This window comes from Myodes glareolus, chromosome 3 (genome assembly GCF_982192425.1).
Source record: "Myodes glareolus chromosome 3, mMyoGla1.1, whole genome shotgun sequence".
Lineage (NCBI taxonomy): Eukaryota > Metazoa > Chordata > Mammalia > Rodentia > Cricetidae > Myodes > Myodes glareolus.
Genome location: NC_142028.1, coordinates 6014513 through 6029770, shown reverse-complemented (window position 1 = coordinate 6029770; position 15258 = coordinate 6014513). Strand labels below are relative to the sequence as shown.

Genomic DNA, 15258 nt, shown 5'->3' with positions numbered 1-15258 from the left:
ACTTCTACACACAAAACAGGACTTTTGATCTTTTTAACACTCAGGAGGGGGAAACCTGAGGTACAGTTAATTCAAGATGTAGGAGTACCAGCCTAGTCTGTGCATATTTCCACTTAAAATAGCACTTTGTCGGGGGGGGGGGTTCACAAGGCTCCCCCAAAACACAGGCTATTGTCAGTGCTCCTGGTTTCCTCCCAGATTTTGAAGAGAAGACCCTATTACTAAAGACACCACAGCACACAGAATTTATGAGAATCAAATTGAACTGACCAGGAAGCCTTCTCCTTGAGAACTAGCTCTCATGGTTGGGCAAACTGCCAAGGGAGAGAAATAATCAATAATCCTACCTGTAATGGTCTGTCTGTCCCTTTAAGAGACAAGTCACGCCCACTCCCTCTCCATCCACTGAGGCAAGCTGATCTTCAGCTTCCAGCCTGAGTTCTTCCTTTCTGTCTCTCTCTCAAAGAGGCAACTTCCGTCTCTCCCTTCTCCCCTTCTGTTTCTCTCTCTCTCTCTCTCTCTCTCTCTCTCTCTCTCTCTCTCTCTCTCTCTCTCTCTGCCTCTCTGCTCTTCCCTCTTCTCCCCTTCCCTTCCATAACTCACTAAGTAAATATCCAACTTCACTCTGCATGGCAAGCCTATCCATCTCCGTCTCTTACACGCCACGTAGCTTCCTGCCTGAGACCCAGCTGCCTTAATGGCCTGCCGTGGTCTCGGTACCCACTGCCTGCTGTCACTCGGGGACCTGTAGCATTTTACTTAGACCGTTGCATTGGTGCCATGGCTCGAATCCACCGCCGAGGCAGGCGGATCTTCCTTACTGCCTGCAGCCCGAGTCCTTCCTTTTCCCTCTCTCTCTCTAAGAGGTAGCTTCTGTCTCTCTCTTCTCCCCACTCCTTCCCTTCCTCCTCCTCTGTTTCTCTCTCTCTCGCTCTCCCTCTCTCTCTGCTCTTCCCCTTCTTTCCTTCTCTTCCATATCCCACTAAATGAATATCCAACTTCACTCTGCACAGCGAGCCTACCCATGTCTCTGTTTCTCACCCGATGCATGGCTCCCTGCCCAGGACCAGATGCCTTCGTGGCCTGCCAAGGTCTCGGGACCCACTTCCCGCTGCCTTCCGCTGCTGGCTCTGGGACCTGCAGCGTGGTCTCGTGACCCTCTGTCCACTGTCACAGCTCGGCGACCTGCAGCGTTTCTGCCACTGCACTCCTCAGGGAACCTGCAGCATTTTATTTAAACCATAACACTACCTAGCTGCAGAGCCTACAAACCACACTGGCGACTGTTCTGGTAAGCACTCCCCAGTGGTGCAATAGTGGTGGCATTGTTATCTTGGGGGGTAATCAACACCTGTCAAATTTGACTTTAGTCCTGTTCTAGAAGAGGGAATTCAGGTCTGGTTCTCTAAACCTAGCCAACAACCAAAGGCTGGAGAGGTCGTAGACCCTAGCCTACTACCACCACGCAATCTCTGTGTTCTGAATCCTTATCCTTAAATTCACAGTTAAATGTAGCCCACAACAGCTCACACTGTAGAGAAGATGTGCAAAACTAACCCCGACTGACAGACACATCTACAAGGCAACCACTACACCTAAGTCCAGGGAAAACAGCAAGAAGCAGAGAGATCACAAGAGCTAGAAGACCAGGACACCTGCTGCCAGACAGTAGGGGAGCTGCCCCCTGAACTCCCAACAACCAGCAGAAGGACAACTCCAGAGGACTTGTCTGTAATCCCCTCTAGCTGCACAAGGGCCAGGCCCCTCCCCCAGGACCTCTAACTGCCAGGTTCCACCCACAGAACACTCTAACCGCCCCAACTGCTGGACCCTGCCCCCTCCCTACAGAGTAAAAAGCCAAATCTCTAGACATAAAATCCCACCAATCTCCACCCTGGAAAGTCCCACCTCCTTCCTAAGAAACCCTAGATAAGTCCTGTATCCTGTTCAGTTTGCTGCTGTTTCTCCCCCAAGCAGAGGCAGCCACTCTCCTGGTTTTTCTCTCCCAATAAATCTCTTCTGAGAGATTTGCTGTGTAGTGTGACTTTGTGGTATTCTTTGGCTCCTGGGTGCCAGGATACCTTTCCATCCGAGCTGTAACCCTTACTGTACTAACGTGGATGAACACAAGGCCCCACTCCTAGAAAAACAGCTAAAGGCAATTAATGGCTGCTGAGAGCGAGAGAGAATCCATTTCTCTAGATTGAGTTCCTGGTAGGTTCTGTAGTCTCAGGTACGCTCAGCAGGTAAATACCTGGGGGTGGGGTGTGAGCAATATTAAGAAGAAGGAGATATGAATTTGTGAGCCGGGACACAACAGAAGTTGAAGCAGGAAGAGAGAATTGGAAAACACATAAATGTATGAAAGGCTCAAAAATAATTTAAATTTAAAATTATAATAAGCATGTGTTATTCCATTGGCTCACTTTAAGAGCTAACCACGCAACCCTGACACCCCCGCCGCATGGCGCTGCCACTTGCAGCTGCTCCGCAAGCTGCCCGGGACATTTCATCATCATATTCTTTTAAAAAGAACAAAAACATGTATGTAACACTCTCCCTCCACTGAGCACACATTTATGCGTGCTAAGGAGAATGTAAGAACTGAGCCAATTCGACATTTCATAATATACCTAGCATGGAGTTGGAGAGATGGCTCAACAGTTAAGAACACTGCTATTCTTGCAGAATAAATCCAGGTTCAGTTCCCAGCACCTGAGTGACCTCACAACCACCTGTGGCTGCAGCTCCAGAGGCTCCAACACCCTCTTCTGACCTCCACAGGCACTCCGAATGCACACACACACACACACACACGACATTATAAATAACTCTTTTTAAAATTTTAATTATCTTATTACTTTGTATGAATGGGTGTGCTGCCCACATGTATGTCTGTGTACCACATAAGCACCTGGCATCCTTGGAGGCCAGGAGAAGATGCTGTAGTCCCCCAGAACGGGAGTTGCAGAAGGCTATGAGCTGCTTGTGGGTGCTGAGAATCCAACCCAGGTTCTATGGAGGAGCATCCTGTGTCCTTAACCGCTGAGCCATCTCTCCAGCCCCAAAACAAATCTTTTTAAACATGCCTATAGTATGGTAATTTTAGAGGGGCTCTTCAAAATGTTTTATTTAATTTAATTTGTCCCAGCTCCATCACCTAGCAACTATTAAACCTTTGACCTAAATAAGTTATGGGTGTCATATGGCTTCTCTGAATCGCAACATTCTCTCCAAATTGAAACATTTACCCCAGCAGTCCCAAGTATAAACAGAAGGCAAATTGAAGTCCAGGTACCAGAAGAAAATTAGAGCCTGGAAGCTTCTTCAGGGTTCATCCCAACATTATAAAAAGGATTAAACGATTGCTGAGGCTGGAGACCCTGACCAGCCAAACTGCAGAAAGTGATATTTCCAGGGGTCGCCTGTGCCGGGATGGATTTTCTGGGGATGTAGCTACTTCCGAGCTTTCCCTACTCTTTGTAAAGGACCTTTCGCCCATCCTCCTGTGAATAGCCCCAGTGAAAACTCACTGGTCCACCAAACTGAACACTGACGCAGCAGTTACTTTGTGGACTCCCGTCTGGGGCGAGTGGCCATGCGTGCTGCTGTCTCCCCAATCTGTCCCACAACCATCGGAACAGTTTGGGGTTTGTTTTGAAAGGGGAGACTTTTGGATTTCTGTTACAGCAGAGAATGAAATTTTATGGTTCATGAGACAGGATTAAATAATTTAATGGTATAAAGCAATTAGAAAAGCAGGTGGCATACAGTGAGGATGAGCTAAATATTGCTGCTGATGGGTCTTTTGTCATCATGCACTGTTGATTCACTGATGATCACCTGCCCCCCCACCAGACCTGTGGGGGTCGCATCCCTGGTGCACTCATCAGAACAGTGGGGCTCGCCCAACCCGTCACGGTTCAAGAAGACATCGGGATGCTGCCGTGCACGCCAGTCATTCCCACGAGATAGTAGCTGCAGTTGAGCAGAGAACATACTCCTGAAATCCCAGGTGTCCCTCCCTCAGGTCCAGTCCTCCCAAGAGAAATGCAACCTAAGGAGCACAGGCTGCACGGAAAGCAGGAAGCTAGAAACCGCCAACCTCCCACAAGACCTCTGCCCCGGCTTATTATTTCCCCCTTATCTCTTCCTACCTTGAGTGACAATTATTTGTAAATATCTCTTATCTCCCTCATTAGATTATGAACTCCCTGAGAACCACAGTTATCTCCAACCTGCCTGGATAGTGTACTAAGGAGAGACAATCCACGATTGTACATCTGTTGACTGTCTCCAAGACAGTTTAGCAGGGGAGGTCATAAAACCGCCACCTTACTGACTGACTGCATGACCGTAAGCATGGAATTCTCACGCTAAAGTATAGAAAATAGGATGGCACTAGATCATGTGAGATCACACACGAAAAGACCATTTTAAGCACTCAAAGCTGGAATTTCCACATTTAACCCTTTTTTTAAAAAGACTTGTTTTGGAGCTGGAGAGATGGTCCAGTGCCATCTCAACGTGCTGGCTTCTTCTGCAGAGGACCCAGAATCCGTTCCCAAAGCCCACCCTGAGTGGTTCACAACCACCTGTAACTCCAGCTCCAAGAGATCCAACACCCTCTTCTGGCCTCTGCAGGCACTGCACACACGGTGCAGACACACGTGGCACACAAACCTTTACAAAAGAAAAAGATTTATTCCTAATTATCACATGTATGTGGTCCATGAAGGCCAGAAGAGTATGTCAGGTTCTCTGGAGCCAGAGTTACACGCAGTTGTGAAGCTACTCGTGTGGATGCTGGGAACCAAACTCAGGCCTCCTACAAGTGGGTTTGACTACCCAGTCAGCCCCCAAAACTCCCTATTGCAGTGTTAGCTATTTGTAGTGTGAGCTATTAAAATGCTCAGATTGTGATATTTATTCAGTGCTTAGTAGAAATTTAGACCACTAACTTCACGTGCAGCTTGAAAGGAGACTGTGACACATGAACTTACGACATGAGTTTATTTTTATTTATCATCCGTGGTACATGTGTGAATGAACATATGACATGAGTCTATGTTTTATTTGCCATCTGTCCATGTGTGCATGACGTGGCTGCATGGCTGCAGCTGCGCACTCCACAGCACACATGTGGAGGTCACAGGACAGCTTCCAGGAGTTGGCTCTTGCCTTCGGCCTTGCTGAGGTAGGACCTCACGTTTCTACAATAATGTGCTCCAGGATAACCCCTTCATGCTTCCAGGCAATCCTCCTGTCTCTGCCTCTCTCCATAAGAGTGGCCAATACAGCTACCACATCCAGATGGTTTTGTTTTGATTTGTTATTTTCCAAGACACAGTTTTTCTGTGTAACAGCTCTAGCTATACCTAGAACTCACTCTGTAGACCAGGCCGGCCTTGAACTCACAGAGATCCACCTGCCTCTGCCCACCGAGTGCTGGGATTGAAGGTGTGTGCCACCACAGTCCTGCCACACTGAGATTTTTATGGGTCCCAAGGATCAAACCAAGGGTGTAAACCCGTCCAACAAGCATCTTTACTCATGGAGCATCTTTCTAGCCTCCCGCTGCATATTCATAGGGGGGTAATTAAACTTCACACTTAAGTCAACAAATTAATCAAGGTTCATGCAGTATCCATCTTTTAGACACACAATTCACTGTGAGACTTTCAACAATTTACGAAATTTCCAAAATGGCCATTTCCTTATCACTCAAAAACCACAAGAGCCTCCTTTTAATGGACACTAAGTGCTTTAGATTTATTTATTTTACTCTATGTGTGTGGTGCTTTGCCTACGTGTGTACCTGGTGCTCATGGTCAGAAGAGGGCATTGAATTCCCTAGAACTGGAGTTACAGATGTTTGGGAGAAACCATGTGGTTACTGGAAGAAGCCAGTGCTCTTAACCACCGGGCCATCTCTCTAGCACTAGAAAATGCACAATTTCTATAATCCTGGGTAGCTTCACGGGAGAAAAACCGGCACGGGAATCCACTTCTCACCCTCAGCTCTTTCCTGAGGTCTCACTGAAGAAAGCAGCAAACTCATTGTTATCCCATTTCCACCACCAACTGGGAGTTTAGGGATGGGGATCAGCTGGAAGCAGCCGTTATCGGGGTGGCTTTTGCAAATGCCCAGGATCTCCAGTCTAACTGACACCTGTGAAGAATGCTTAAAGGTCCTGGTACAGATCCAGGCAGCTCTCGGTCTGAGCAACAAATCATTACACCAGAGTCGGGTTCACTGAAAAATGGAAGGGAGACAGTCCCTTAATCTGCACATATAGTCTCCAAGACCAAGATGGCTTCTCCCTTAACTGTACTGTGTTCATTCAGTCCTTGATACATATTAAGTGTCAACCTAACCAACAGGGACCTCGGCAGAAAATAAGCAAGGCCATATGACGGCCAGAGAATCCCTGAGGACCCTGCAACTGTGGCATATAAGAGAATTGAAATAGATCAAGACCATAAAAGAAAGAAGTTGCAGACAAAAATCACAAATCACGTGAGACAAATACCCAATGCGGGAGGGGTTCAGACTCCCTCGTGGGGTTGTGAACAAGAGGTAGAAGTTCCAGGCAAGCAAAGTTCAAAGATCTGGAGGGTCGTGAACCTTGGCTCTGGTTTCAGCTCAGCCTCAAAGGTCAGTGACCTAATGATGGCTGCAGGACCCCATTTCCCACAGATTTTGGAACTCCAAATCTGGATAGCTGCAATCTCTGAGGACAGACGAGAGAAGCCTAGGGAGCCCGAAGCACGGAGTATCAAACACTCAATAAATGAGGCTAGTTGATTCCAAACCTGAAACAGTTTGTTTCTGTGGGCAAAGAGCAAAGGACAGGACACTAAGCTCAGTGTGGTGGACGTTCTGATAGTCCCTCAAAGAAGGCCAAACCTGCCACCTAGCAAGTTTGAGGGCAGCCTGGGAAACCTGAGACCCTGTCTCAAAATAAAAATAAAAAAAGATTTGAATGCTTAATCTGAAGGACTTAAAGAAGACAACTGTTGGGTTGATGGAGGCAGTGAGTGTAACAAGCTTTTCTAACACAAGAGTGCTAGAAAACACTATGTTCAGCAACATAAAAAGTCAACCACCTCGGGCCCGAGGTGATGGTTCTGTGGTAAAGACCTGCCACACATGCTTGAAGAGCAGAATTCAGACCCCCAGCTCCCATGTAAAAAGCTGGGGTGACTGTGTCCATCTGTAACTGGGGACAGTTTGCTTCAGGGACAAAGGTCAACCGGGCTGTCTGAAATGAGGGTGTTCAGGTTCATAGAGAGACCCTGTCTCAAAGACATCTCATACTGACTTCTGACTTCACACGCACACATGTACACATGCACACACGCTTGCATACATGCATGTGCACGCATGTACACATTTGTAAGTCTTCATTCGCGTGCCTGAGTGTGTAACCTCCATGAATGGAGGCAAAGGGAAGGCCATGCCTTCAAAACATCCTCTGTGGTCACAGGAAAAGGAAGCAGGTAAAGACTTTGTTACTGGTCACACTCAAGCCCCCGATTTTTGCCACCTGCTTTTTCTATAGCACAGAACAGAAATTCTTCCTTTAAATTCCAGGTCCTGGAGCACCATGACTTATGACCTCTAAACATCTGTTGCTTGCCAGGCATGGCCCTGTGATAGGCTTGGTGGGTTATGAAACAGGCATGGGTCAACAACTTCAGGATCTCAAGAGCTGGAACATTCTAGTCCAAAAAGCCCAACACAGTGGAGAACCTGATCAGTTAGGGGCCACCGTCTCTCTCCTTGACCCTCCTGGGGACAGGCTCCCCTGGGGACAGGCTGCTTGGCTTCACCATCATGTCTCTGTCTCCTCTCCTCACCCCTAGGGTCACAGAAGGACATGTAAGCCAGCTTCTCTCATGTAAGCCAGTGTCTTCTCCTGACCGAAAAGGACCATACAGTGGCCAACACAGATTTTCCAGAAAAAGAAATACAAAGGGAAGATAGGAAGGAAAACACTCTAAAGCCAACATAACACATAAATGAAAGTAACTCTCTTCACAGAACACAAGGAATGTGAAATTGTACATCAAAACACAAGACTAGTAATCACCATGTTGACATCATGACCTGTGTGGTACAGGGACGTGAACATGACCTCTGAGGTATGCATCCCCAGCCAAGTGAACTGTAAGCAAAACACCACAAAGAGCCAAACCAAAAGATAGTCAATAAATGTCTGGCTGCACCCTTCAAAAGTACCAAGGGCAAAAGCAATAAAGACTGAAGAAGCATTGCCACCCTGAGAGATTGGGAAGGACAAGGTGACCAAATACAGCAGGGATCGTGGGGAAAATGGAGGAGTAGTGAAACAGAAAACAGTATAATCCAAATGAGATCTGGAATTTAGTAACCAGCAACACACACAGCAAATTCTCAGTGTGGACAGATGACCTGTGAGCTGCTTCCCATCACTGTCAACTGGCTGGGTTTGAAGTCACCGAGGAGACTGGGCGTGTCTATGAGTGTGGAACTGAGGAGGGAGACACCACCTGAATGTGGCTCACCCAGAATAATAAAGCTGAGAGAGACAGCCAACCGAGCACCTGCAATTCCCTTGTCTTTGCTTCCTGACCTGCCCAGATGTGAGCAAGCACCCGGCCACACCCGCTGCCATGGCCCAAAGCTGTTCCTGCCAGCACGCCTTCCCTGACTCCACAAACCAGGAGCCTGAATAAACCATTCCTTCCTGGATGTGTTTCTTCTCAGGCATTTGGTTCCAACAATGTGAAGCCTAGCTGATACACACACAAGTATTTGAGGAAACGGAAGAGGACGGTTTCTCTGCGCCATCTTCACTGCGCTGCTGTGCACGCATCTTTATCACAGATCTTTTTTTAAAAACAGAGAAAGCCAGGCAGGGTGTCACACACCTGTAAACCCATGGGAGGTGGAGACAGGAGGAGCATCAAAGTTCAAGGCCAACCTGAGCTAGCAAATTCAAGGTGACCCTGCCCCACCCAAGACCCTAAATCAAAAAAAAAAAATTAAAATCAAGTAGGTTGAATAAATAAAACAAAGAATCTGATTAGCAAAGGATCTCTGCTTGCGGAACACAAAGCCACTCTATTTTCCTTTACAGCATTGTTCTTGCATGATTCCTTCTGAAGCTAACTGTACAGGAGGCTGTAAGGACCTCTCGAAGTTTGTTTAGCAACAAATTGGTTTTCTCTGCTGACAAGGCAACTGTAATGTCATTGTCCTCCAAGCCAAACCGCCACCTCCCTCATCAGATCAGCTGTGCCTGCTTGCAGATCATCGCAGTAGGTGTGAGGGACTGCAGACCAGTGGGCTGCAGACTGGCGGTCTGCAGGCTGGCAGGATGCAGAATGGCAGACTGCAGATCAGCATGCTGCAGACACTCCTTCAGAGCAGGAGCGGGTGGGAAGGTCATTGAACCCTTGCCCGAGCAACCAGCTAGTTAGTGCACATGGCCTCAGGGTGTCAGGGAGGGGTTTGAGTACACACACAGGCTGGGAAAGACTGAAGGCAGAGAACTCCGTCTACACAGGCACAGAAGAGTCATCTATGCTTGATGCAGCCCTACTTTGGCAGAGTCACCCACACACCCACTAGTTACCTCTCCCCATGATCTGTACATAAGTTCAGTAAACTCATTGATTCCCCAGGGAGAAGTCTGGGGTTTGCCATTGGAACTTTAGAAGGAAGGGGTAGACATTGCCTAGACCCTCTCCAAAGGTAAAAGTTGTCATGACAAAGCCACAGGAGACTTCACAATTGTGCATAGTTGGAGAAATCATTACTTTGGCCAATTTGGAACTTTAGTTCCAAGAAAGCTAATTTCTCTAGAAATCAGAGGAATTGACCTAGAGTCACATTTCACTGCTGAACAGGGAAAACTTCAAATTAACTTGAGAATACATACGCCTGACTGAAGGAAAGGAACCGAGGGGATGATGGTCCTGTCCCTTCACAGTAGCTAAGAAAGAAACAGTGCAGTTCTGGGAACTTGGCTGAGCAGTCTGGACATGCTGGGCTCGTGAGTCAGCCTGCAATGGCTGTTACAACTGAAGAGGAGGGCAGGAGGGACAGACACAGGCAGTGACAAAGGCGGGCAGAGCTGCAACAACAAGTCACCCAAGGCTGAACGGCAGCGGTAGGGAAAGTTTGCTCCCGGCACCTGGGCAAACCAGCACAGAGTGAGTCAAATTCAGAGACTTGGGCTCTGGGCTCTGCCAGGATGAGAACCCATAAATCATAGAGAAGAGTTGGGTTTTCAGACAACGGGATCTCTGGGTCCTGACAGGAAAGGATATCAGCCTTCTCTGGTGATAAGTGGAGAGGCATGGAGGGTTAGTTTTAAAGTAGAAGCAAGAACTGAGAGCCAGTCAGCAGGGTGGTGAGCTAAGTCAGACTACAGGATAGCCAGGCTCTAGCTCAGAATGACTGACACCTTGAAGCCCTGCCCACCGGATAACAGGGGCCCAGGCATCTGATCTTTTTGCCTCTTGGGCACAGCGTTGTTAGCTCTGGCCCTTCAGGTTCTCCAGAGTAACCCACACTTACACACAACCTGTCCTGTGGAAAGGGAAAGTCCCCTGAGGACGGGAGAATCTGGGTGTTGAAACCCAGAGCACAAAGACTCGGGACACCCTTAGGAACCAAGATTGATCTTACAATCCCAGAGAGAGCTTGGCTATCTCAGCCCACGGTATCCAATGGCCGTTTTGATGAGGGAAGAATGGGTCTTCTATGGGTAAAATTCAATGAGTAAGTAACAAAAATAAAATGAAAAGGATTCTGCCCCAGAAGAGGGTTGGGTGGAAGGGATAGAGCTAAACATGCTTAATAGAAACTCATTATGTTTTTTTTTTATTATAACTTGACTACATTTGTATAATGACAAAAGGCAGCTGCAGTGGCAGTCCCTGGGAAGATGGAAAGGCTAACAAACCTTCCCCAGTGGGCATTGCTCTTCCTCTCCAGCTCATTCTCATGGGACAGTGGCAGATGCCCTCGGAGGCTCCCGACAGGTGGCCCACTTTAGATGACAATGCAGCCCTCAGACAATGCAGCCCTGCCTCTCCCCACTACAAACACCGCGTTGTCCCAGTTTGCCTTTTAGACTGTTCTCTCTGGAACCTTCTAAACGGGACTCCAACAGCACAGGAGTTAGTGCAAGAATGATGGAACTGAACTCCAAAAGCTGAGAAGCTTCCACAGAGCAAAGAGAACCACCAGCAGAACGAACAGAATGGAGGACACTCCTGGTCAGCCACGCCTCAGACAGGGAAGTTAAATTTTAGAATATATAAAGAACTGTGTGCTGGCTAGTTTTATGTCAACTTGACAGAAGTTAGGATCTTCGGAAGAGGAAGGACCCTCAATTGAGAAAATGCCTCCATAAGATGGGGCTGTAGACAAGCCTGTAGGGTATTTTCTTAATTAGTGACTGATGTGAGTGGGCCCAGCCCACTGTGGGCGGTGTCATCCCTGGGCTGATGGTTCTGGACTCTATAAAAACCCAGGCTGAGCAAGCAAGTCAGGAAGCAGCGCTTCCCAGTGGCCTCTGCATCAGCTCCTGCCTTCCGGTTCCTGCCTTCTTAGAGTTCCTGTCCTGGCTTCCTGCAGTGATGGACTACAGTGTGGTCATGTAAGCTACATAAACCAGTTCTTCCCCAGCTTGCTTTGGTCATGGTGTTCATCACAGCAACAATAACTCTAACTAAGATAAGCTGCAACAATCAAACTGGGAATGAAACAAAACTGCCTGTCAATAATGGGCCCATGGAGCAAGCGGTTCCCAGAAGAAACATAAACTATCATTATACAAAAAGAGCATTTTGCTTTCAACATCCTTAGCTAACCAGGAAAACGCAAATGAAAACTTTAAGATTCTATCTCATCTGAGTCAGAATGGCTATGATTAAACAAACAAAAAAAAAAGGAAAATGACAGGGCTGAGAGGTGGCTCGGCGGTTAAGAGCATCTGCTGCTCCTGCAAAGGACACAGGTTCAGTTCCTAGCACCCACATGGGGATGCTCAGAACCACCTGTGACCACAGGTCTAATACCTCTTCTGGTCTCCGTGGACACAGCACACATGTGGTGTGTGTTCACACACTCAGGAGCACACATGTGCATGTATTCACACAACAAAATCAGTTTTATAGAAAAGAAGATTGGGAAAAGAGGAATCCTTGTTCTCTGCTGGAGGGAGTGTAAACTGGTACAGTCATTATGAAATCAACATGGAGATTTCCCAAAAAAAATAAACAATAAAGCTACCTATGAAGCAGCTGTCCACTCCTGGCTTTATGTCCAGGGGACACTATAGCCTCCAACAGAGATGCTTGGACATCCATGTTTATTGCTGTTGTGTTCATAATACCTGGGAAATGGAGATTCCAGGCATCCATCCATCAACAGATGAATGGATGATGAGATGTGGCATATATACCCAATGAAATTTTACTCTGTTGTAAACAAAATGAAATTATGAACCTTGTAGGGAAATGAATGGATCTAGATATTATTATACTGTCCTGGTTGGGTTTGGGGGCGGTGTTTTTGTTTTGTTTTGTTTTGTTTTTTTGAAAACTTGACACAAGTTGGATTATCTGAGAAGAGAGAACAACTGAGAAAATGCCTCCATCAGATTGACAAGACATTGAGAAAACACCTCCATCACATCGGCCTGTAAGCAAGACTCTGGAGCATTATCTTAATTAGTAGTTGGTGTGCAAGGGACCAGCCTACTTTGAGCAGTGCTACCCCTGGCCAGAGGTGGGCCTGGGTTGTAGAAGAAAGCAGGCTGGGCAAGCCATGGGGAGCAAGCCAGTAAGCGCCCCCTCCACGGCCTCTGCTTCAGCTCCTGCTGTGAATTCCAGCCCTGAATTCCTTCCGTGATGGATGTGGCCAAGAGTTGTGAGCTAAAATTGAAAATAGACCCTTTCCTCCCAAAGATGCTTTCAGTCAAGGCCTGGCACTTGGTGATGCAAGGCCTGGTCTACAGAGTGAGTTCCAGGATGATCAGGTTGTTATATGGAGAAAGCCTGGAGAAAGAGAGAGAGAGAGAGAGAGAGAGAGAGAGAGAGAGAGAGAGAAGGTGGAAGGAAGGAAGGAAGGAAGGAAGGAAGGAAGGAAGGAAGGAAGGAAGGAAGGAAGGAAACCTAAGCGAGGCTCTCCCGATCAGAAAGATCACTACCATATGTTCTCTCTTACATGCAGAGCCTAGCTTTTAATGTTTGTATGTTGCTCTGATGTTGTTTTAGTTACTACTTTTCGTTTTCTAAAATGTTCTACAGGTCCCATTAATCCTTTTGCAACAGCCAAATTCTAATCAACCTTCTGCTGCAATTGGTTTCTCAGTCAAGGAAACCATGAAGCTGCTTCTAAGAGTTCACTTGGAACGGAGTGCTAAGACAACAGTTAGTCAACACACGTCGTCACTTGGAACGGAGCGCTAAGACAACAGTTAGTTACCACGCGTCGTCTGGGTGTGCCTCTAACATCCACATTCATGCAACATGGGACTCCCATAAAGATAATCAACACGCCACCAGCAAAACACTGTACCATTTACAACAGGACCGCCGCAGGAATCTATGAGTAAAAAGCATTTAGTTCTTAGGAACTGGTTTGAGGAAGTCATCTTTCATGGTTAACTGCCAGGGTCTCCTGTCAGCATATAGAAGTCACATTACAAAACCAAACTCAGATAGTTGCTCATCACAGATCCCTCAAAGTTCAACCACAACAAATACCTACGGGGGAGCTGGAGGTGATCTCCAGCGACACACTGAGTATAATGTTAACGTTATTACCTAAGACACAAAACAACCTGCCCTCTTAGGTCACACTGTCTTCATTTTTTTTTCTTACCTCTGAACTTCTTGGGTGGGTTGGCAAGGTCCCCTGCCTCTGGGTGCACCACGCAGCGGTCGTCCACCAGCCTAGAAGGAAGGAATGTTTACACTGTTAGCATCATCACACTCAGAATCCACACTCCGCACAAGGACGTCGGGTAAATATTTACAGTCGGAATACTCGGAAACTTTGGAGAGTCCTAGATTCATAAAAAGATCTGGTTGTGGAAAGAACAGGAAGCATTAAGTGGGAGGGAACCTGTTAGTTCGGCTATGACATGACCTTGACAGCCACCAAGAGTTAAGGGAAATGCCCTGGCCCTTAGGATGTTGTGGAATAAGCACTAGCCAACCATCAAGGTTGCACATATATATTTAAAATAACAGGCCTAAAATCAAGCCAGCAGTGTTCCCCCAAGCATGGAGAGGGGAGGGGCTCGCAAGGCCCCACCCTTAGCTGGAGAGCCTTGAGCAGATGACAGCTGCTGAGAGCCAGAGTCGGTTTTATTCAGAGGCGCAGCCTAGCAGGCTGCCTCTGCTGGAGTAGACGGCCCACACTCTCGCACAGTTGGTGGGGGGCACTAATTGCCTCAGTTGGTAATAGGGGGATGACGAGGTGGAATGGCATTGGGCAGAAGACACAGAGACAGACGGAAGTGAGGGAGGAGCTAGGGCTGGCTAGGATCTAAATACATGGCATTTGTGCATAACATTGTCAAAGAATAAATAATAATTTAATTGTGTACATGTACATACACACACCTCTACATATGTACATATAGAAATATAGAAGGCTGGAAGATGGCCCGAGAGGCTAAGAGTGCTTACTGCTTTTGTACAGACCTGGATTTGATTCCCAGCACCCTCATGGTGGCTCCCAACTGTTGGGACTCCAGCTCTGGTTGTGGAAAATCTGATGCCTGTTCTGGCACACTCAGGCTCCTGAACACACATGCACACATACAAACACTCTGTAGCATATACATACACATGAAATGACTAATTTTTAATGGGACACAGCAAAATATTAAGAGTGGTCAGGGGCCAGGTATGATGGCGCATGCCTGTTAGGAATATTATTTTAAGGTGTTCTACTTTGGTTTATGTTGCACTTGTTTAACTCTGTGAAGCTGTGATACTTGGCCTGTCTCAAACACCTGATGGTCTAATAAAGATGGGAACGGCCAATGGTGAGGTAGAAGGATAAGTGGGGCTGGCAGGCAGAGAGAATAAATCAGAGGAGAAAACTGGGAGAAGGGAGAAGGGGTTCTAGAGAAGTAGCCCCAGAAGGAGGAAGACTTCAGGAGCCAACCACCCAGCTACACAACAATGCACGGAGTAAGAGTAAGGTTTCAAGAAGAGAACAGGAGAAACACAGAGGCCAAA

The 15258-nt window shown here is 47.2% G+C and overlaps 1 protein-coding gene across 1 annotated transcript in view; it reads right to left on the bottom strand.

Moving 5' to 3' along the window:
* Itpr2 (inositol 1,4,5-trisphosphate receptor type 2) overlaps positions 1 to 15258 on the bottom strand; it is a 422198-nt gene that overhangs the window by 379566 nt on the left and 27374 nt on the right. The window contains exon 2 of the mRNA XM_087903959.1: positions 13889 to 13959. Within this exon, the coding sequence (XP_087760085.1) occupies positions 13889 to 13959 (71 nt within the window). The remainder of the gene's footprint in view (positions 1 to 13888; positions 13960 to 15258) is intronic.